General features: G+C 40.2%; 1 protein-coding gene and 1 long non-coding RNA gene across 3 annotated transcripts; one reads left to right on the top strand and one right to left on the bottom strand.

Moving 5' to 3' along the window:
• The first annotated feature begins 694 nt into the window (after positions 1–694).
• Positions 695–19,638, top strand: LOC116267525 (protein argonaute 2-like). Of its 2 annotated transcripts, none has more exons than XM_050075240.1 (3): positions 695–1,269; positions 14,958–16,212; positions 17,925–19,638. In XM_050075240.1, the coding sequence occupies exons 1-3, from the start codon at positions 762–764 to the stop codon at positions 19,345–19,347; spliced, it is 3,186 nt and encodes a 1,061-aa protein (XP_049931197.1). In that variant the 5' UTR covers positions 695–761; the 3' UTR covers positions 19,348–19,638. The 2 variants fall into 2 exon arrangements, with proteins under 2 accessions (XP_049931197.1, XP_031505153.1); XM_031649293.2 differs by lacking the exon at positions 695–1,269 and adding an exon at positions 13,946–14,708.
• On the bottom strand, positions 3,931–6,083 carry LOC126409230 (uncharacterized). Its single transcript, XR_007572076.1, has 3 exons — positions 5,933–6,083; positions 5,153–5,450; positions 3,931–4,557 (listed from the first exon to the last, which is right to left on the bottom strand). It is a non-coding gene; the product is annotated as an uncharacterized LOC126409230 (long non-coding RNA).
• Positions 19,639–23,193: the final 3,555 nt, after the last annotated feature.

Raw genomic sequence — 23,193 nt, 5'->3', positions numbered from 1 at the left:
TTTTTTTTACTGCGTATGATGGAAGTAAAGTTATACTGCTACGGTGAAATTCTGGGCCCTCCCAAGGAAAGACTAGTTGTCGATTGTTTTTTTCACCTTTTTAAAGGGAAAAGACCAGCATATCTTTCGTGGCACTTTTTGATCCTCTCGTAATAAAATATTCCACAGTGCTGCGAGATACTTAGGCGATTGGATAACTTGGAAGGCGACTTTTCTGACTTTTTGGTCAACTGCTCTGAATAGAAAATTAAGACTCACAAACGTTGAAAGTCTCTTTCTAACCTGGACTAAGCGCAAGCGTGTGGTGAGTTCAGAGAGTCGAACCTGAACTGGGTCGGAGCCCTTTCCAACGCGACTCACCAGTTGGATTTTTTAACAAAGAGGGGAGAAGGTTCTTTATTAAACTTAGATTACTAAGTGAAAGAAGGTTTACAAATTTATGAAGTTATCTAAATACGAAAATAATTTGTTACCGTTACATTTAATGTGGTTGATTCATGAAACTCGTTCGCTCCATTAATATGTCCAATGTTTGTGATATATTCATAGAACAACTGTTTCATTGGACGGCCAAAGCTGTCCTTTTACACACTAAGAATGTGCCGTACAGCGTACAGCATGAAAGACAAAAGAAAAAGGCCGAAGATTTTTATTAGTTAAAAAGGAAGAACGGTAACTGTGTTATAGTTTACATGCGCTGAAGAATTTTCTTCGGCATCAACCGGGTTCTGCTTCCTCCCCCACAGAGAGACAGAGAGGAAATGGAGAGTCAGTGGAGAGGAGGAAGAGGAGGGAGAAGAGGTAGAGGAGGAGGAGCAGATGGAGAATTCAATGGTGGAGGGAGAGGAGGAAGAGGTGGAGAATTGAATCTCGGAAGGGGAGGAAGAGGAGGAAGCTGCAGCAGTGGAGGAAGAGGTGGTGGAGGATTCAACGGTGGAAGGGAAGGACGAAGCTCCAGCAGCGAAGGCTCGTGGGAAAGAAGAGGTCGGGACTCCGTTGAAGGAAGGAGAGGAGCAGGTGGAAACTTCGATGGTGAACGAAGAGGTGGAATGAGAGGGGGGTTCAGCAGAGGAGGGGCCTTGGGAAGAGGAGGTGGTGGGAATTTCGTTGGTGGAAGCTCCGGCGGTGGAGATGCTTGGGGAAAAGGAGGTGGGGACTTCTTTGGTGAAAAAGGTGGAGGTGCTGGAGGCTCCGGTGCTGGAGGCTCCAGTGCTGGAAGTGCAGCATCAATAAAAGGAGGAGGAGGATGCCCAGTTACTCAGAAGCTCGGTATTTTCTTACACTCTACTAACTGTCAACTTTTCCACAATGACTGCCTTGCTTGATCTTTCAATTTGGGGAGCCTTGGTGTACATGGTGCTCTTTTAGACCATTTTTCTGACTTACCCGGCAGCAAGTTTCTGTTCTTTGTTGAATTACCAATCAAGCAGATAAGCCTCCCAGTCAAGGCAATCACCAAGAGAATTTCTTACGGGGTTTCCTCTCTTTTGCAGAGCCACCAACTTCCCAGCTGAACACCGTGCTTTTATCTGGAGAAACTTCCGGAGCTTCAGTCTTGAAACTGGTGGAAAGGCCGGATTCCGGTGGTACTTGCTGTTCCCAATCCATACAGCTCCTTGCTAACCACTTCTGCGTGGAATTCGATCCCAACCGTAGCATCTATCACTATGATGTCACGGTAGCATCTGTGAAAGAGAATGCAGGAGAAGGATCATCGACCCCAGCATTAGGGACTGGAACTAATGCCCGGGTAAGCAAATCCGACGCCCGCGCGGTTGTGAAGACGGTTTTTGTAGACAATCCACAGTTTTTTTCGGACCTGCAAGTTGGCTATGATGGAGAAAAGAATATGTATAGTCCAAGAGAATTGCCGGAAGGCTCGTACACGGTGAAGATATCAAAAGGCACCGACGTCCGTGAGTACAAATGCACTTTAAAATTTGCAGCCAAGATCGATCTGACAACCGCCACGATTGAGAATGCAATCCAAGCACTTGAAGTTGTCATGAGGGAGTACCCTGCTAATTGCAGAATTGCTCGTGGCCGAAACTTTTACTCCACGGCGGAAGTCACTGATCTAGGGGGTGGTGTTGAAGCATTGAACGGTTTCTTTCAGACCCTCCGGCCAACGGCCCAGGGCTTAGCTCTCAATGTGGACTTCTCCGTCATGGCCTTTTATAAGCGCATTCCAGTGATTGATTTTCTTCGTCAGAATTTGGGTCTCCAACTCAATGCACCTGGTCGTAGTTATAAAATAAGGAAATTGGAGAATATCCTCAAGGGTCTGAAGGTAAGGGTTACTCACACAAATACTAACGAGACTTACACCATATTTAGGGAGGAAACGTTTGATCTCAGAGGTAGATCTTCAAGCAAGAACAACGTGGGGAGCACAACCGCCAGAAATCCTACAACAGTGGAGAAGTATTTCTATTATCAATACAAGGTGCAGTTAATGTATTGGCACCTCCCTTGCTTAAATTTGCGCAGGAAATGAAGTCTGCTGCTACATATGTGCCCATTGAGTTATGTGTCTTGGTAGAGGGGCAAAGATTTTCAATGGAAAATTTGTCAAATTATGCTCTTCAGAAGGAGAAGGAGAGACTCGAGAGAATCAAGAAAATTGTTTCTGCGAAGGATGGGCAGTGGGGGTAAGTATTCTAAACTGCTTACATGAACTGTGCTTTTTACTCTTTCACGCTACTAGACGTGTTCTTCTCAATGCACTTGCTTATAACAAGTGTCAGCGTGCTATCTATGTTTCTCTATTTTCACACCAACAGGCAACAGGTCTAGGTCGTATACACAGACGAACGTTTAGAGTCAAATTGGACTTGCATCACACCAAGCAGATGACTTAGAGGGTTATGTTGGATTTGCGTACGATGCTCTTGAGACAATAGGTCAACTTCCACAAATCTTTGTAATGCAGATTTCCGACACACCATTAGCATAAATTTATTTTGCTCTCTCATTTGCAAACTATGATCCTCTATCGTGGAACTAAATCATGTCATGGTTCCTCGTAAAGGTGGCACTTGAATAATTTAGATAAATAGATAGGCAGATAGATAACAGCAGTGACATTTTGAGTTATTTATCTGTCTTTTTTTTTTAAATACGAATAGAAAATGGCCAAGTTCGGTTAGCTGAATAACTGCTTTTTGGTTGTACAGAGGAGAAGTGGCTAGACAATTTGGCCTATCAGGCACTGCAAACCTAACAGAAGTGCAAGGAAGGGTTCTCGATCCTCCAGATCTAAAGGCAGCTCAAGATAAAAGAGTGGAGTTAGATCAACACTGCCAGTGGAAACTGTCGCAGTATCAGCTATATGATCCCAAGGCAATCAATTGCTCGGCTATGGTCAGTTTTGTGCCATTCAAAAATTCCAAAATCACCAATCAGATTTCTCAGTTTGCTATAAAATTGACTTCGAGATGCGATGAAATTGGTATTAGCATAGCACAACATCCACTGGAACTACGTTATGAAGACATAACTTGCTTATCTAACAAGGATAAACTTAGAAGGCTTCTTGAGGATATTGCAGAGAAGTGCAATAACAATCTGCAGGTACTAGTTTGTGTCATAGCCTGCAAGCATCCTGGCTACAAGGTTCTGAAGCTTATAAGTGAAACCGAGGTCGGTATCATGACCCAGTGTTGTCTTTTGGACAACATTGGGAGACCAAACTCGCGGTACCTTGCTAACCTTGCTCTCAAGATCAATGCAAAAGTTGGTGGTAGCAATGTGGCCATGGCCAGTACTCTAAAGGCACGGTATGTTGGCGAAGACATGCATGTCATGTTCATGGGTGCTGATGTGAACCATCCGAGGCCATGGGACAAGCTCAGCCCTTCCATTGCTGCTGTTGTGGCCACCATGAATTGGCCTGCCGCTAACATTTATGAGGCCAAGATTAGGTCTCAGGACAACCGTAAGGAAAAGATTGTGAATCTTGGTGATATGTGCATAAAGCTTGCACAGATGTATCACGAGAGAAACAGAAAATATGCAGAAAAGGTTGTCTTTTTCCGGGATGGTGTTAGTGAAGGGCAGTTCAACATGGTGCTCGACGAGGAGTTGAAGGAGATGAAGACGGCATTTGCAAGTATTAGCTATAATCCATCTATAACACTTATTGTTGCCCAGAAACGGCACCGCACAAGACTTTTTCTTCAGGATGCGACAAAGCAAGGCAACGTGCCTCCAGGGACCATAGTCGATACAAAGATTGTTCATGTGAAGAACGGGCTTGATTTCTTTCTCTGCAGTCACCATGGATCGTTTGGGACAAGCAAGCCTGCACATTACCACGTCTTGTGGGATGAAAATAAATTCTCATCAAATGAATTGCAGTCATGGGTGTATAATCTGTGCTTCACGTTTGCCAGGTGCACCAGGCCAGTTTCTTTGGTACCACCAGTATATTACGCAGACCTGGTTGCATACAGAGGGCGCTTATACTATGATGGGTGGTTGGAAGCACATTCCTCCTCCTCATCATCATCATCATCATCTTCACCTTTTCGATTTGACCATGAAATGTTCCCCAAGCTACACAAAAACATAAAACATAGCATGTTCTTTGGATGATAAAAAGAAGTGGTTTTTGACGTTGTTCCTTTACTGCTGATTACGACTCTTTACGGTTGTCACTACGAAGTAGTCTTCATATTATGCATTCAATAATATACATGGTGTGAAACTTGTGAAAGATTTTCCAGGTCAGCGTTACTTCTGCTTGTAGATTGAGATGAGAATTCTGTGTATAATCTTTTATGAAGCAAGGTGCTGTAAGCAGTTGACGTTTGTACTGTGTCTATCTGTTGGTATTAGAGATATTAAGGTTAATGGAATGCAAGCTTCGGTGGGATCAATTCAGTTGTACTTTGTTTTAAACTTTAAATGAATCAACAAGTTATTCCGGCAATAAGAATGTCTTTAAGTTCCAATCGTTGTGCTTTGTTGCGTTACCCAAATTCTGTGATGTTTTTTTCATAACACCAAGGAATTGAACATTAAGTAAGGCTGGTTTAATCTTGAAATTAAGAGCATTGGAATATAACGGATTAGTTCTTTGTGGTTGGAGTGAAACAAAATAAGCAAAGATGGGACTCGGGTTATTTCATTGGTGGTATAGTTTTCTTACCTTTTTTTTCCCAGCAAAGCTCGTTCATACTCATCTTAAGAGGAGCTTTTCTGGTGCATTAAGCTTGGCAAATCAAACGGAGGATGCTCCTTCTATAAAATTGTTGCCTGATAAATCAAGATACATTAATCCACTACGTGCCGCATAGCCGATGTCTTTCCGGAAACATCTTTCCCCCGAAAATTCCAGGACGAAAAACAAGGCCGCTGCTTCCCGCGATCGCTGCAAGTCTGCCGCCTGAAAACTTGGTCACTCGCGATGGAAGCGAGGCTGCTTGAAGCTTCGTCACCCGCGATGGCTGCGAGGCAATGTATTATGCAGAGAGAGAGAGAGACATTAGAGGGAACCAGCAACAATAGAGGGACAGGGCGGGTCTCTGAGACTGGGTTTCGACACTGGTTTTCACAATAAACCCTCTGTCTTGAGGATTTACCCGCAGAGGCTTCCTCTGAAACATTCTGCAAGGCGGAGATAGACATCATGGGTGAACACGGAGGGAGAGGGCGGTTCCCCGAAACCAGCGTCATAGAGGGCTTCTGTGCATGCAGAGGCAGAAGAATTGTAACCCTCTGCCTCTGCGTATAGGGTTTCAGATATGCAGAGGCAAAGAACTGAAACCCTCTCTCTTCAAAGGGTTTCAGACTATCCAGTGGGGAGAGAGGGAGAGAGCGAACATAGGGAGAGACCTCCGGTCCATCGCCGGTCTCGTTTGGCAGGAATAGAGCCAGATGAAGAGAGAAGAAGAAGACAAAATATCAAAAAGGAAAACATTGAACCCACCTGCAGCCATGCAACGACAGCATCTTCGTCAAGCTCCGGTCGGTGGTCGCCGCCCGCCTGTCGCCGGTCTGGTTTTCTTGTCCCGGTGAATAAGAGAGAACAGCGGAGAGGAGAGAGAAGAGAAAGGCGGAAATGAAAGAAGAAAAGCTCGAACCCTACGAAAAAATTTATTGCGCCCCATCCTTTTACATATATTTTCACAATGTAGACATCCTTTCTAAAATTACCTATACGCCTAATAATTTTAAGAAAATTTCAAAACAAATGTAATTTCAATCGTCTCCAATTTTTAGCTATCAAACGATGAACTTTGCTTTCATAAGCATAAGTTCACCAAACACAAAAACAGGTTTTGAAAATGTAGATTTTTTTTTTTCAATTCACCCATTCCAAAAATAAAATGTTTAAAACTTCTATCCAATTCTATATAATGCATGAAACCACCCTTGCTTGAATGATCAAGGACGTAGCAAGACTCATAATTAAGTTTCCAACAACGGCTTTTTAAATCATTTAGAATAAAAGGTTGGGGAGTCCCAAAGGTGATGTAATTAAAAGTTTCGGTAACAGAATACTGGGAGCCTATATCTCGTGGCTAAATAGCTCTCCATGTTGCCTCATTAATGTATATAAATCTTTTTTATTTGATTAACATATAAATGTTTTTTATTTAATTAAAAATTGTAAATGTTCTACCAAACTACTAAGCATAACTTTATTTATCGGAAAACACCTACCACTTTGTAATGAAAGTGGGGCTTTGGGATCTTGTCTTGTAAAAAAAAAAACACGCAAATTATTCTTTTGTTATGTGCAGGGGTGTCTATATTTTCAAGGGCAAAGCTAGAAATTTTTGCTGGCACTAACTCAAAACGCAAATTAATTAAGGGACCATATTTCAAAAGAAGTAAATGCTTGAAAGGCGCTCAATGTTTGGGGTCAACCATTATGTAAATACATATAGTTTATGGTACTGTGTGGACAATTGCCTACACAATCCTACATGTGGTTCCATATTGTCAATTGCCTACACAATCCTACATATTGTGCTGTGTGGGCAATTGCCTACACAATCGAATGAGTTAAAAATGAAAAAAGAAGATCAAGTACGATATTTAGATCAATGGAAGTATGTACTAGTTTACATGATGTACATAGTTTCCAACTGCGGAGATATACCAAGAAATTCAGAATGAAAAAACTCCTTTTGGAATTTCATGAAAAAAATTGCTAAAATTAACGGAACACATTTTTTGATTAGTTTCTCAATTTTTTTTTTTGTAGCATTCACCAATTTTTAAGTGAAAATAAATTACCCGTGAAGAAAAAAAGGTGAAAGGAAGTGAATATATATATATATATATATATATATATATGAGAGAGAGAACATCTTAGTATGCACAAATTTTAAATAACTTTAAAATAAAAATCGCTTTGCATTTTCGGAGTAATTTTGTCATATTCTCCTCTTCCCTCTTCTTTTTTACTGCATGAGAATACGCATCCAAGTATATCAGTTTTTTTAAATGACAATATGGATGCCAACATGTCTCGGCCTTGATTGGTGGCTTTAAATAACTGTTTATATTAAAATAATTTAAATTTAATATTTTGAATATGATTTTATTTAGGGCCGAATCGGGCTCCATTTTATTCCAATATTTGGAAGAAACCGTCTCGCATCAAATCAGGAAGCAAATGGGCCAGATGTGGCTTGCCAAGATCGATCAACCAAGAGCAATTGATTACTGACCACAGTTTTGATTCCTTGGGTCCTCAATTTGCTGAAACTAGTTGGAACAAGTTGCTTGGGCCCTAAGCAAGATCGAAACGCTTAACCAAGAGCCAGTTGGTCTGCTCTTTGTTGTTTTCAAGTGTCAGACTTGAGGTCATGATGCAGGCAATTAGATAGCTTTTGGACCAAGGTATTTGTCCCCATTTGGAAGGCTGTTAAAGACATCTTTTACTCTCTGCTCAACTGCTTTGGACTAAGCTTAGTTAGGTGTTGAATTTGCTTAAACTAATTGGAACAAGTTGCTTAGGCACTAAGCAAGATCAAAAGCTTAACTAATAGCCAGTTGGTCTGCTCTTCGTTATTTGCAAGTGTCAGACTGAGGCAATTAGATACTTTTGGACCAAGCTATTTGCCCCCCCTTGAAAGGCTGCTCAACTGCTTTGGACTAAGGAAAGTAGATGAGGCCATCCTTTTCTGAGTTTAAATTCCTTCCCCAGCACTAAAAAACAGAATGCAGAAGTCACGGAATTATTTTCGTTTTTTAGTTGACAATTAATGAGATTATAATATATAGCGGGTGGGCATCGGGCCGAGATTATAATATAGAGTGGGTGGGCATCGGGCCGAGATTATAATATAGAGTGGGTGGGCATCGGGCTGAGTACATGTACACTCAGGCCCGAGCTTTAAATTTGGGCATCAAGTTGGCCTGATAAGTTGTCGGGTCGGACTGGGCTGGCCTGACTCGACCAGATAAATTGTTAGGTTTGACTCTGGCTGCGGGTGCGAGCATGTATGGGCATGGCCCCAAGCTCGACTTCAGGCGGGCCTCATGCCCAGCCTAACAGCAGGAAACTTGAAAGACGGAACTGATTCAAAATAACTCCAATAAATGACCTCATATTTCATATCATACACTAGCTTTTTGGTATTTTTTGATAACTGCATGACTTCCTCGAGCAGGTTATATGTTTGCCCATAAAAGTAGTGGAAGCAAACACAGGGATCGTTGGACTTTCTAGCAACATTCTAAGTTTTCTCAATTTTATGCAACACCAACAAGCAGTCTTTTGAGACCACGAGCTCTTTAGTAACTTTTCAATAGTGTCAATTTTTACTTTTACCCAATCAAAGACGGAAAAATAAAATATGTGGACATTAGTAAACTTTATGTCATTTTAATTCAATCAGTCTTTAAAATAGCATTAAATGAATGACAATTAGTTGTCCAACAAGGGGCTCTTAAAACAACTCCAATCAAAGATTGGGGAGCCTCAAAAGGGATGAGATTATAAGTTTTAATAGATGCTTCAGAGGGAGAGTGACTTAACTTCACAAAAATTCCTTGTTTGAGGGAAACAGAAACACCCAAGTTAAAAATAATTCGTTTTTTTTTTAGAGAAGCACAGGCACAACATCGGGTGTACTACCATGGCAAAGCCAAAAAATTTTGACTGAGGAGTACTAACCAATCTCTTGCTTAACTGTTAGGTATTAACTTAGGTCTGGTGTAGGCACCACATGCGGTTAGGCCTACCTGAACTTAAGTCCAGCTTAATCACAATACAAGATTTCAGGAGTTAATGTGGTAGCTCCACTACTCTCTACTACCCATTCTTGTTCTGCAACAACAAACAAGAATGCACACACACATATATAGAGAGAGGAGGGGAGCCAAGGGGTCCTCGCCCTCTTTCCTCGCCCTCTTCCCCCCCCCCCTTCAGTTTTTTATTTTTTTAATTTCACATGTAAATTTTTAAAAATTTATTTATCTTATATAAAAATTTTAAAAAATGATATTTTGAACTTCATCAAAATTTTAGAAACTATAATTCAGCCTTGTTCATGAAATTTTTTTGATGGTGCTCCTTATTTGTGTGTGTATATATATACTCACACACACACACACGAGAGAGGGAACATCTAACTATGCACAAATTTTAAATATCTTTAAAATAAAAAATGCTTTGCATTTTCGGAGTACTTTCTGAGTCTGAAAACTTTTGTCATATTATCCTCTTTCCTTTTTTTTTTTTTACTACTTGAGAATACGCATCCTAGTATATCAGTTTTTCTAAATGATAATATAGATGCCAACATGTCTCGGCCTTGATTGGTGGCTTTAAATAATTGTTTATATGAAAATAATTTAAATTTAATATTTTCAATATGATTTTATTTAGGGCCGAATCGGGCTCCATTTTATTCCAATATTTGGAAGAAACCGTCTCGGATCAAATGGGCTACATGTGGCTTGCCAAGATCGCTCAACCAAGAGCAGTTGATTACTGACCAGAGTTTTGATTCCTTGGGTACTCAATTTGCTTAAACTAGTTGGAACAAGTTGCTTGGGCACTAAGCAAGATCGAATAGCTTAACTAAGAGCCAGTTGGTCTGCTCTTTTGTTATTTTCAAGTGTCAGACTTGAGGTCATGATGCGGGCAATTAGGTTGCTTTTGGACCAAGGTACTTGCCCCCACTTGAAAGGCTGCTAAAGACCTCTCTGACTCTGTGCTCAACTGCTTTGGACTAAGCTTAGTTAGATGCTGAATTTGCTTAAACTAATTGGAGCAAGTTGCTTAGGCACTAAGCAAGATCAGAAAGTGGTCGTCGTTATTTGCAAGTGTCAGACTTGAGGCCATGATGCATGCAATTAGATACTTTTGGACCAAGCTATTTGCCCCCACTTGAAAGGCTGCTCAACTGCTTTGGACTAAGCCGGGTAACTTTTTTTTCACTAAGGAAACTAAATAAGGCCATCTTTTTCTGAGTTTAAATTCCTTCCCTGGCACTAAAAAAAGAGAATGTAGAAGTCACTGATTTATTATGTTTTCTTTTTAATTGACAATTAATGAGATTATAATATATAGCGGGTGGGCATTGGGCCAGGTATGACATGAACACGCAGGCCCGGACCTTAAATTTGGGCATCAAGCTGGCCTGAATTGTCGGGTCGGACTGGCTGGCCTGACTTGACCAGATAAATTGTTGGGTTTGGCTCGGGCTGCGGGTATGGGCATACCATGAGGCCAAACTAGACTTCAGGCCGGCCCCATGCCCAACCTAACTGCAGGAGACTTTAAAGACCGGACTAATTCAAAATAACTCCAATGAATGACCTCATATTCCATATCATACACTACCTTTTTTGATATTTTTTGTTAACTGCATGACTTCCTCGAGCAGGTCATATGTTTTTGCCCATAAAAGTAGTGAAATCAAACACAGGAATCGTTGGACTTTCTAGCAACATTTTAAGAATCTCAATTTTATGCGACACCAACAAGCAGTCTTTTGAGACCACAAGGTCTTTAGTAACTTTTCAATAGTGTCAATTTTTACTTTTACCCACTCAAAGATGGAAAAATAAAATATGTGGACATTAGAAAACTTTATGCTATATGAAAATAACGTAATGCTTAACCCAAGAATATTATTTTAATTCAGTCAGTCTTTAAAATAGCATTCAGTGAATGACAATTAAATGTCCAACAAGGGGCTCTTAAAATAACTCCAATAAAAGATTGGGGAGCCTCAAAAGGGATGAGATTATAAGTTTAAATAGATGCTGAGAGGGAGAAGGACATAAACTTCACAAAAAATCCTTGTTTGAGAGAAACGTAGACACTCAAATTAAAATAATTCGATTTTTTTGAGGGAAACACAGTCACAACATCTTGTTTGCTACCCATTCTTGTCGAGTGAGCAACAACAAGCAAGTGCGCACACACATATATATATATACAGGGGTGAAGCTAAGGAAGGCGGTAGGACCCTGGCCCTCCCTCAATTTTTTTTAATTTCACATGTAAATTTTAACAAAAATTATTTATCTTATATAAAAATTTTAGAAATGATATTTTGGCTCTTGTCAATATTTTAATCTAGCCCCTACTCATAAAAATTTCTGTGCAGCCTCTCTCTATATATATATATGTGTGTGTGTGTGCGCGCTTAATTTTGGTAAGATGAGAAGATGGACTTCTACAGCAGCTCAAAAGAGGACAAAGTCACGCTCTTGGCATGAGAAAAGAGGACAAAGTCATGAACTTGGCATGAGATAGCACTAACGAATAGAATGTATGGGAAGAATAAAGCACATGGAAGAAAAGTTGCATCTAAGACTTTATTGCTGGCATAAAAATACCAGATTTTCTCAAAACTAGGGTTGTACAACTAGGCATGCCAATTCAAGCCGAGCTTAAGTTACATGAACTCAACTCTAAGCTCATTTGATTTAGGTTATCTTTTTATATATATATATATATATATATAGAATTTTCAATCTTAAACCTAAGAAAAGAGATCAACTCAAAGAAAGAGTTGGTGAATGAGCTTAAACAAGTCTAACTCAAGCTAGGACTTAGTCTACCAAGTAGAGCTCGAACTGACCTTCTATAACTTGACTTGAGCTTGAGCCCAGCAAGATATGAGTCAAGTCAAGTCGAGCTGGCCGAGCTCAAACTCAACTCGATTTGTGTACAGCTCTACCCAAAACCTCCAAGAATTTTATTCTATGTTTGATGGGATTTGGGATCATTACATACTGTATGACTTGCAACTCTGCTTGTTCAAAACGCAACCCAAGGAAAGAATAGTTCGTCCTTTTCTTCTTTTCCCATGGAAGCGCTGGTTACACTCATGAGAACAGCCGGGCATCTCTTTTGTGGCACTTTTTGGTCCTCTCTTTCGTGGCACTGTTGGATAAAGGTAACTAACTGTCCCCACTTGAAAGGCTGCTAAAGAATTTCCGACGTTTTTGGTCAAACCGAATGTGATCCACCACATGAAGAGGAAATTTCAAAGTTTGCTGGATGCTTTTTTTTTTTCCCCTGGAGAAAACAAGTTTTATTTGGGGATGAGAGAAAAACCAAAACCGACAAGAGAACTCAGCGGCCTTTTGAAACCACAACCTCCTCTTAAGTAACTTTTCAGTGACGCTTTCCATTTATATTCCATCCGTTATAAAGTCGAGGACAGACAAATAAAGTAGGAAAGCTCCATACCATATATGAAATGACATGAGGGCCAACCCAATAATGTCACTTTAATATCAAACTTAATTCTTTAAATAGCATGCAGTGAATGAATGATGGGTGAAGAACATAGTGAGGCTCACATTTAAATTTATAACAAGAAACTCTTTTAGAATAACTGTAATAAAAAAACGTTTGCCAGTGTAATAAAACGTCTTGCTTGTAGTTATTTCAAATTTCTAAAAGTAGTTATTCTTTCCAGAAGGGCTTGTTTGCCACTTTCGAAGCGGAAGGCCAAGTAATCATTTGTGGCACTTTTTTGGCCCTCCGCATTGGGAATAATATTATTAAAGTGGTTCATAAACATTCCGTTTTGCATCGTTAATGCAATGTACATAAATCTTCTTCATTTAATTTGATTAAATCTGTTAAAAGTAATTGCTATATCACAAACTTTGATTACTAAGTGAAAGAAAGTCTATTACTAGTCCATGAAAATACTTTGTCACTATTCCATCAATACACCCTAAAAATAAACAAGTGTTTTGTGAATATGCTTAATCTTTACGTCATATTTATGAAACAATTACAAATTGTTTATTGAACCTATCATACCCACTTTCTATATTAAAGTTGGACTTTAATATTAGATTAAGAAATCATATTTGGTTGAGATTTAAGAAATGACATCACATTCAATCGAATTCAAACTCAGATATACATAAATGTTTGATGGGATTTCAATGCTGATTCAAATAAAATTTATTTTTAAACAAATATGTTATAACGAATGCTCATATATTTTAAAAATCGAGTAAATTTGTTTGAAAATTTGGATATAGATGATTTAGATTGTGAAATCAAATTTCTGATTTGGATTCAGATATAACTTTTTTTTATTTGTATTTAAATTTGAATTCAAATAAGAATGTATAAATACAATAACGGATAGGATTAAGGACGTAGATGTCACATTTTAAATCCAGTAATTTGATGTCTCTAACTGAAAGGAAGGACATGGCTTTCATGTTTAACACTCGGGCTTTTCAAGGCGGACTTGTTTATCGTATGGATCGTTTCTTGGGTCTGCTGTTATTGAATCAATGATAAAGACATGGCGATGGGCAGAAAATATATTTTCATTTGAGTATTTATTTATAGTTTTTTTTTTTTAAACTTTTAGTTGCCCAAGGAGCGGCCTATCCCGTCTTTTTAACGCCGCCGTAAAATACGGAAACTTTAAAAGGGAGAAAGGCCAAGCGCGTTACTTTTGTTTCTACATATGCGGCCGAATCTTGTTCGGGATCAGTCGGTTTTCGCTTCCCCTGGTCAGTGAGAGGAGAGGAAATGGAGAGTCAGCGGAGAGGAAGAGGAGGAGGCGGAAGAGGTAGAGGAGGTAGAAGAGGAGGAGCAGGTGGAGAAGGGGGAGGAGGAGGTAGAAGAGGAGGAGCAGGTGGAGAAGGGAGAGGTACAGGGGGAGGAGGAAGAGGTGGAGAATTCTATCGCGGCAGAGGAGGAGGTAATGGAGAATTCAATGGTGGAAGAGGAGGAGGAAACTCCAGCAGCGAAGGCTCGTGGGGAAGAAGAGGCTGGGAATTCGTTGAAGGAAGGAGAGAAGCAGGTGGAAACTTCGATGGTGGACGAGGAGGTGGAAACTCCAGCAGCGAAGGCTCGTGGGGAAGAAGAGGCTGGGAATTCGTTGAAGGAAGGAGAGAAGCAGGTGGAAACTTCGATGGTGGACGAGGAGGTGGAAACTCCAGCAGCGAAGGCTCGTGGGGAAGAAGAGGCTGGGAATTCGTTGAAGGAAGGAGAGAAGCAGGTGGAAACTTCGATGGTGGACGAGGAGGTGGAATGAGAGGGGGGTTCAGCAGAGGAGGGGCCTTGGGAAGAGGAGGTGGTGGGAATTTCGTTGGTGGAAGCTCCGGCGGTGGAGATGCTTGGGGAAGAGGAGGTGGTGAAAAAGGAGGAGGTGCTGGAGGCTCCGGTGCTGGAGGCTCCAGTGCTGGAGGTGCAGCATCAATAAAAGGAGGAGGAGGAGGAGGATGCCCAGTTACTCAGAAGCTCGGTATTTTCTTACACTCTCCTGACTGCCTTGCTTGATCTTTTAATGATTGATCTTTCAATCTAGAGTTTCACATCCAAATCCAAATGCATTTGGGGAGCCTTGGTGTACATGGTGTTCTTTGAGACCATTTTCTGACTTACCCTGCAGCAAGTTTCTATTTTTTTTTTCAAATTACCAACCAATCAGATAAGCCTCGCACTCAAGGCAATCACCAAGAGGATTTCTTACGGGGTTTCCTCTCTTTTGCAGAGCCACCAACTTCCCAGCTGAGCCTCCTGCGTTTATCTGGAGAAACTTCCGGAGTTTCAGTCTTGAAACCGGTGGACAGGCCGGATTCCGGTGGAACTCGCTGTTCCCGATCCATACTGCTCCTTGCTAACCACTTCCGCGTGGAATTCGATCCCAACCGTAGCATCTATCACTATGATGTCACGGTAGCATCTGTGAAGGAGAATGCAGGAGAAGGATCATCGACCGCAGCATTAGGTACTGGAACTAATGCCCGGGTAAGCAAATCCGACACCCGCTTGGTTGTGAAGAGGGTTTTTGCAGACAATCCACGGTTTTTTTCGGCCCTGCAAGTTGGCTATGATGGAGAAAAGAGTATGTATAGTCCAAGGCCATTGCAGGAAGGCTCGTACACGGTGAAGATATCAAAAGGCACCGATCTCCGTGAGTACAAATGCACCTTAAAATTTGCAGCCAAGATCGATCTCGTTCATCTCTATAAGTATTTGGAGCGGTCGACAACCGCCACGATTGAGAATGCAATCCAAGCACTTGAAGTTGTCATGAGGGAGTACCCTGCTAATTGCAGAATTGCTCGTGGCCGAAACTTTTACTCCGCGGCTGAAGTCACTGATCTAGGGAGTGGTGTTAAAGCATTGAACGGTTTCTTTCAGAGCCTCCGGCCGACGGCGCAGGGCTTAGCTCTCAATGTGGACTTCTCAGTCATGACTTTTTATAAGAGCATTCCAGTGATTGATTTCCTTGATCAGAATTTGGGCCTGCAACTCAATAGTGCACCTGTTTGCATGAATGGTTATGAAATGAGGAAATGGGAGAAAATCCTGAAGGGTCTGAAGGTAAGAGTTACTCACAGAAATACGAACGAGGTGACATACACCATATTCGGTTTATCGAAGCGGTCAGCTAGGGAGGAAACGTTTGATCTCTTTGATGTCAGAGGTAGATCTTCGAACAAGAACAATGCCGGGAGCACAACTGCCAGAAATCCTAAGAAGGCAACAACAATCGAGAAGTATTTCTATGACCAATACAAGGTGCAATTAAAATATTGGTACCTCCCCTGCTTAAATTTGAGCAAGAAGTCTGCTACCTATGTGCCTATGGAGTTATGTGTCTTGGCGGAGGGGCAAAGATTTTCAATAGAAAATTTATCAAAAGATGCTCTCAAGTGGCTGAGAGGTTTGACAAACATAAATCCGAGGGTTAGACTCGATAGAATCATGCAAATTGTCTCCTCACACGACGGGCCGTGGGGGTAAGCCTTCCAAAGAATCCAAACTACTAACATGAACTATGCGTTGTCACTCTTTCATGCTACTATATGTGTTCTTCTCAGTGCACTTACTTAACAAGTATCAGCGTGCTACCTATGTTTCTCTATTTTCACATCAACAGGTGTAGGTCGTATACATTGACGAACATTTACAGCCAAATTGAGCTTGCATTACAGCAAGCAGACAGCTTAGATGGTTATTTTGGATTTAGACATGATGCTTTTATCCTTGTCCATAACCTTTGATTCAACTCTGCCTGGTCTAATGGTTGGACTATCAGATGGATGGCTATGATCAACCTTGACTCATGTCATGTAGCTGCCGCAAAAGAGCAACCACACCTGAGTTGGTTGTGCACTGGGTGCACTGTGGCTGTGGCTGCTAATAGTTATGGTTATTATACTTTACACTCTAAGTCGCATGCATTTATGTCTCCTATATTTGTAATATGTGTGTGTGTGTGTGTGTGTGTGTGTGTGTGTCTGAGAGAGAGAGAGATGCACACACACACACACACACACACACATCTGAAGCACCTGCACCCAGGTTTTATTGGAAAATGGCACACCTGCACCCACACTCATGTGATATAGGTTTGCATTTGAGATGACTTGGAAATTATTGTATTGTCTTTTTTATACGTTGAGAATCTTACAAGAACAGACATAAACGTACGTGTTTCCATCTAGATAATTGTGCATGTGTATGTGTGCATCTATCCATATTGTATTCATTTCTTAATTTCTTAGAACTGCTTTTTGTTCAAAGCATATCTGCATTGTGTCTGATTTCTGCATCTGTATCATGTTATCTAGGATCCTACAGAATCCCACATGACTGGGCATACCTGATTGCACCTAAAGTTGATCTGATTCTGACTTCTTGTTTTATCTTATCCTTGTAACTGTAGTTAAATTGCCACAGTCTCACAGATAGTTGGGTTCAGATAATGCTTATTAAATGAGAGAGAAATTTATTTTATAGATGGAGTCCCAGGGAAACTGATGATGGTTCCAGCTGCATCATGTAAATAATGGATAACATGCTTTAGTAATTATAAGTAATCACAACTAAAATAGCATGATTGGTGCATTAAATTGAAAGCCCCAATTTTCGCTTTTCATGACTACAACACATTTGCAGACAATAAAAGTGAAACAACCAACAAGTTCAATAACCAAAAATGGTTGTACTATTAAAGTTCCAATAGCTAAGATAGAAAGTTATATCTACAACCTAACAACACATGCCAAAATGTCCTTAAAAAGAAATATTGCTTTCATTTTCTGGACAAAATTAAATTAGTTAAACTTGGCAAGTCCAAATTTGGAAAAAGAAAATATGGGTGTGCTAACTGGTCCTAAGGCTATTTGACTGTTAGTGGCACACCCATAACCCAAATAGAAGAGTTTTTGAGACAGTAGTTCAACTTCCACAAATCCTTATAATACATATTTCCAACACATCATTAGGGTAAATTTGTTTTGCTCTCTCATTTGCAAACTATGATCCTCTTATCATGGAGCTAATCATGTCATGGTTCCTCGTAAAGGTGGCATTTGAATAATATAGATAAATAGATAGGCAGATAGATAACAACAGTGAAATTTTAAGTGATTTATCTGTCTTTTTTAAATGTGAACAGAAAATGGCCAAGTTCGGCTAGCTGAATAACTGCTTTTTGGTTGTACAGAGGAGAAGTGGCTAAACAATTTGGCCTATCAGGCACTGCAAATCTAACAGAAGTGCAAGGAAGGGTTCTCGATCCTCCAGATCTGAAGGCAGGTCAAGATAAAAGAGTGAAGTTAGATCAAAACTGCCAGTGGAACCTGTTGCACTATCAGCTATATGATCCCAAGGCAATCAGTTGCTGGGCTATCATCAGTTTTGTGCCACCCAACAGATCCAAAAGCACCAATCAGATTTCTCAGTTTGCTCAAGCATTGACTTCGAGATGCTATGACATTGGTATTAGCATAGCACAAAATCCACTGGACCTCCGTTGCGTAGACATAAATTGCTTATCTGACCAGGATCAACTTCGAAGGCTTCTTAAGGATATTGCAGCCAAGTGCAATAACAATCTGCAGGTACTAATTTGTGTCATAGCCTATAAGCATGCGGGCTACAAGGTTCTTAAGCTTATAAGTGAAACCGAGGTCGGTATCATGACCCAGTGTTGTCTTGGGAACAACATTGAGAGGCCAAACTCACAGTACCTTGCTAACCTTGCTCTCAAGATCAATGCAAAAGTTGGTGGTAGCAATGTGGCCCTCACCAGTACTCCAAAGGCACAGTGTCTTAGCAAGGACATGCATGTCATGTTCATGGGTGCTGATGTGAACCATCCGAGCCCACGGGACAAGGTCAGCCCTTCCATTGCTGCTGTTGTGGCCACCATGAATTGGCCTGCCGCTAACATTTACGAGGCCACGATTAGGTCTCAGGACAACCGTAAGGAAAAGATTGTGAATCTTGGTGATATGTGCATAGAGCTTGCACAGATGTATCACGAGAGAAACAGAAAATATGCAGAAAAGGTTGTCTTTTTCCGGGATGGTGTTAGTGAAGGGCAATTCAACATGGTGCTCAATGAGGAGTTGGATGTGATCAAGGAGGCTTTTGCAAGTATTAGCTATAATCCATCTATAACGCTAATTGTTGCCCAGAAACGGCACCGCACACGACTTTTTCCTGCAGATCGTCGGGATGCGACAAAGCAAGGCAATGTGCCTCCAGGGACCATAGTTGATACAAAGATTGTTCATGTGAAGGAGTTTGATTTCTTTCTCTGCAGTCACTATGGACTGTTGGGGACAAGCAAGCCTACACATTACCACGTCTTGTTGGATGAAAATGTGTTCTCATCTGATGAATTGCAGACACTGGTGTACAATCTGTGCTTCACGTTTGCCAGGTGCACCAAGCCAGTATCTTTGGTACCACCAGTATATTATGCAGACCTGGTGGCATACAGAGGGCGCTTATACTATGATGGGTGGTTGGAAGCACATTCTTCCTCCTCCTCATCATCATCATCTTCACCTTTTGGATTTGACCATGAAATGTTCCCCAAGCTACACCGCAACATAAAACATAACATGTTCTTTGGATGATAAAAAGAAGTGGTTTTTGAAGTTGTTCCTTTGCAGCTGATGATGACTCTTTATGGTTGTCACTACGAAATAGTCTTCATGTTATGCATTCAATATAGATGGCGTGAAATTTGTGAAAAATTGTGCAGGTCAGTGTTACTTATGATTATAGATTAAGATGAGAATTCTGTGTATAATTTTCTATGAAGCAAGGTGCTGTAAGCAGTTAACGTTTGTAGTGTGTCTATCTGTTGGTACTAGAGAGATTAAGGCTAATCGAATGCAAGCTTTGGTGGGCTCAGTTCAACTTTACTTTCTTTTGAACTTTAAAATGAATCAAAGCCTTCTTCCAGCAATAAGGATGTCTTTAAGTTCCAATCGTTGTGCTTTGTTGCGTTACTCAAATGCTGTGACGTTTTCATAAAACCAAGAAATTGAACATTACGTAAAGCTGGTTTAATCTTCAAATAAGGGCATTGGGCTATATAGAATTACTATCTTGACTACTTTAAAATGAATCAAACCCTTCTTCCAGCAATAAGGTAATCTTTCGTTTAGGAGAAATCAATGAAACGGCATCAATTCAAATCCTGTATTTTGGAATTGAGAGAGATATTGAGAATGTCTTTTAAGTTCCAATCGTTGTGCTTTGTTGCGTTACTCAAATGCTGTGACGTTTTCATAAAACCAAGAAATTGAACATTACTTAAAGCTGGTTTAATCTTCAAATAAGGGCATTGGGCTAGATAGAATTACTATCTTGACTACTTCAAATAAGCTTACATTCTATAAGCTTGTTGCCTGCTCCTAGAGGTCGTTGACCACTATGTGCCTAAGATCACCAATGGTGTGCCAAGAGCCTGTTGGCTACACTCATTGCCTGGATGCCTAGCAATGTTTGTTCAAAGCATTGAGGTGGTATATAGTGGCACTAAGAGTGGTCATTGTGTGTAACCAATAGAGCATCCAACACCTTATTTTCACTCTCAAAGGCACTATGCCCGCTGTGGAGCAAACTCAATGGCACTTGCTAAATGCTGATGAAAATATAGGTATTGTCTTCGATTGCTAGTAGTCCAAGGCTGATTTTTGTGTCAACCAAAGTAAAAAACTTGACCCCTTGAGATAACAATTGGATAAAATATTGAATGTGTATATATATATATATATATATATATATATATATATATATATATATAGAGAGAGAGAGAGAGAGAGAGAGAGAGAAAGAGATAAAGAAGAAGAAAGAAGAAGAAGAAGGAAATTCTAAATTGTCCCAATTGAATGAGTTATAAAACTTTTAATCAGCAACAATTAGACAATCCCTTACGTCATTTCACAGTGATGATTATAAAACTTTTAATCAATCAGATACAAAACTTCTATTAAGTTAAGAAGAGCAAAAGAGAGTTCAAATCTTGGGCAACCCTGGGCACTTTGCAAGCCAAAATATTAGTTGTGACAAGGGGCATTAAGGCCAAATTAACTTAGTCTTGTCAACCATACTGCTTTTGTGTACCATATCAAGAAGCTAGATAGAATTACTATAGTAACGTAGAGGAAGGAAGAAACAGTGGGAACTTTTTGCAAGAATACTGACTAATTGGGAAGGAAGGAACAAGAATATAAAGCTTAAACCTTGAAATCATGCAAGTTGTTCATTATATTAGACTTGTCTTCATGATTAGTTACTTGGGCATGAGAAGAATTTGACAAATACTTACAACAAAGTAGATCTAGTGCCACTAAGTACTGAAATTCACGTTCCTCCAAAGCTAGAGTCAAACTCTCCATGATATTTATAGTTGTACGTCCCTCTTCATGGACAAAGCTGGTATTGATTATGTTTCATCCCAAAACACCACTCATATCAATATGCTTTATATTAGCATGAAGTTCACACCTAGCAACATACCCATCCCTACCTATCACGCCAATCCCACAACTTATCTCATTCAGCAACAATGGGAGAGAAAGTCGTAAGGGAAAAACTTGCAGTGGGTTCAGGGACAAGCAGGCTTGAGCTAATGGCCTCCGCCACATCGATGTGACAATCTACCACTCATGAGTTATATCCCTTCCTTGTCCCCATTGATAAATGGAATTGACAAATTGACAAATCATAAGTTAAAGGCTCAAAGAAACTCAAATGCCACTATTCCTGAAAAGCTCAGAGCTCAGCCTCAATTCACACTACTATATGTATGAAATAATGAGCAAAATCAGTCATACATTCTAAAGAATGACATTTGAATGTAAGAAAAATGTCTTACAATGAGGAAGATCATAGGGAAGTCGCTTAGTTTGGAACAAATAGAACACAAGATACTCAAAATGAAAAAGGACATTCCATGAGGCATGGTATGAAAAGAAGCATATTCTGGAAATGGCATGTACCAAGGAAAAAGACGACGATGTTGGACAAAACACCTTGAATGATTTTCTCGCTTACTGTCTTTGGAACTCAATTCAAAATATAACCAAAGAAACAAAGTTTCTTATGCATAGAAGTTCAGACCAAAAAGAGTAAATTCACCTAAAAGCGAACTAGCTAAAGGTGTGATGGTGCATCAATGATTTGACACATCATGAGCATAAGGAAAGCGATTGTCAGGTGAGTGAGAAGCTAATCCTACCGCCCGAGTGTATGGCGAACCACACCCTCCCCCCCTCTACCCAACCCTTTCCCCCAGAGGGAGAGGGAGGGAGGGGCACCTAGGCCATGCCCCATCCCAACTAATCGAAAAAAAAAACATTAAAAAAATTTAGTTGTGCAATACATTTTTTAGATTCGGGTTCAGTTTGGCCATACCCAAATCCGAGGTTAGACTGTTTGGCCCATCCCTGAAAAAAATCCTAGCTCCACCCCTGCTTTCCCCTCATCCTGCAAGGGTCTAGGGTTGGCTTGTAGTGCCTCGAGGTAGGTGCCCTAGCTATGTATTATTTGCATGTCAGTGCTCCTTCTTTTGCAGCACAACAGGTTGATGCCATGAAAGATTGAAACAGACACTGACTGTCTACCAGCCCGTTCACCGCCATTGCACCAGCCCCTTGGGATATAAGGATCAGGGCAAAGGGCTTTAGAAACCTACTAAGCATAAAAGCAAAAAAAAGTCAGCAGCAGTCAAGGATGGGCTACAACAATACTTCAATGGATCGATCAAGACCAAACAAGAAAGACATAGAGAAGATTTTACCTGAGCAAACACGGACTCACGATGATGTCAACAATTTGGCAACGGAAATATATTAGACTGACGATGATGTCAACAATTTCCTCCACATTAATCATCCGATTAGCTCACAAAGGACATTCAGAAGTATTTTGGCAAAGTCTTGTGACAAGTGCTCGTTTGTGACTAATAATAAAAGAAGGAATAGATGATTGTTTGTTGAGTGCTAGAAAACCTCCTTGTCTAGTTCAGGAAGACAAGGTTTTTGCTACAGCGAAAAGAGTGAGGCTTGCCAATGACTACAATCAACCTTGGCATCACTTGAGCTAAAAAAAAAGAAGGCTTCTCATGCATAGACACATGTACACACACATGAAATTAAGAATTGGTTTCACATATTCATACATAATATTAATTGCTATATAACAAAATTGTAAAGATCATGGGACTCTTACACATTATATGAACTTTAATGTGATTATGTAATAGCTGATTGCTCAACTATATCATTTTTACTTGAGACCGCAATTGAATTTGATTTTTAGGTGTTATATGGTTGTTGAACGTTCATATTAAATTAGGTACTTGTTATTCTACTCGTGCATAGCTACTTCGATGTTTGTTATAATATAGTTTTGATTATTTTTTATTCTCGTTATTTATATTATATTTTTTTAACATGATCTTCATGCTT

Source organism: Nymphaea colorata, chromosome 14 (genome assembly GCF_008831285.2).
Source record: "Nymphaea colorata isolate Beijing-Zhang1983 chromosome 14, ASM883128v2, whole genome shotgun sequence".
Taxonomy (NCBI): domain Eukaryota; kingdom Viridiplantae; phylum Streptophyta; class Magnoliopsida; order Nymphaeales; family Nymphaeaceae; genus Nymphaea; species Nymphaea colorata.
The sequence above is the reverse complement of the archived record's forward strand: the minus strand, read 5'-3'. Positions and strand labels throughout refer to the sequence as shown.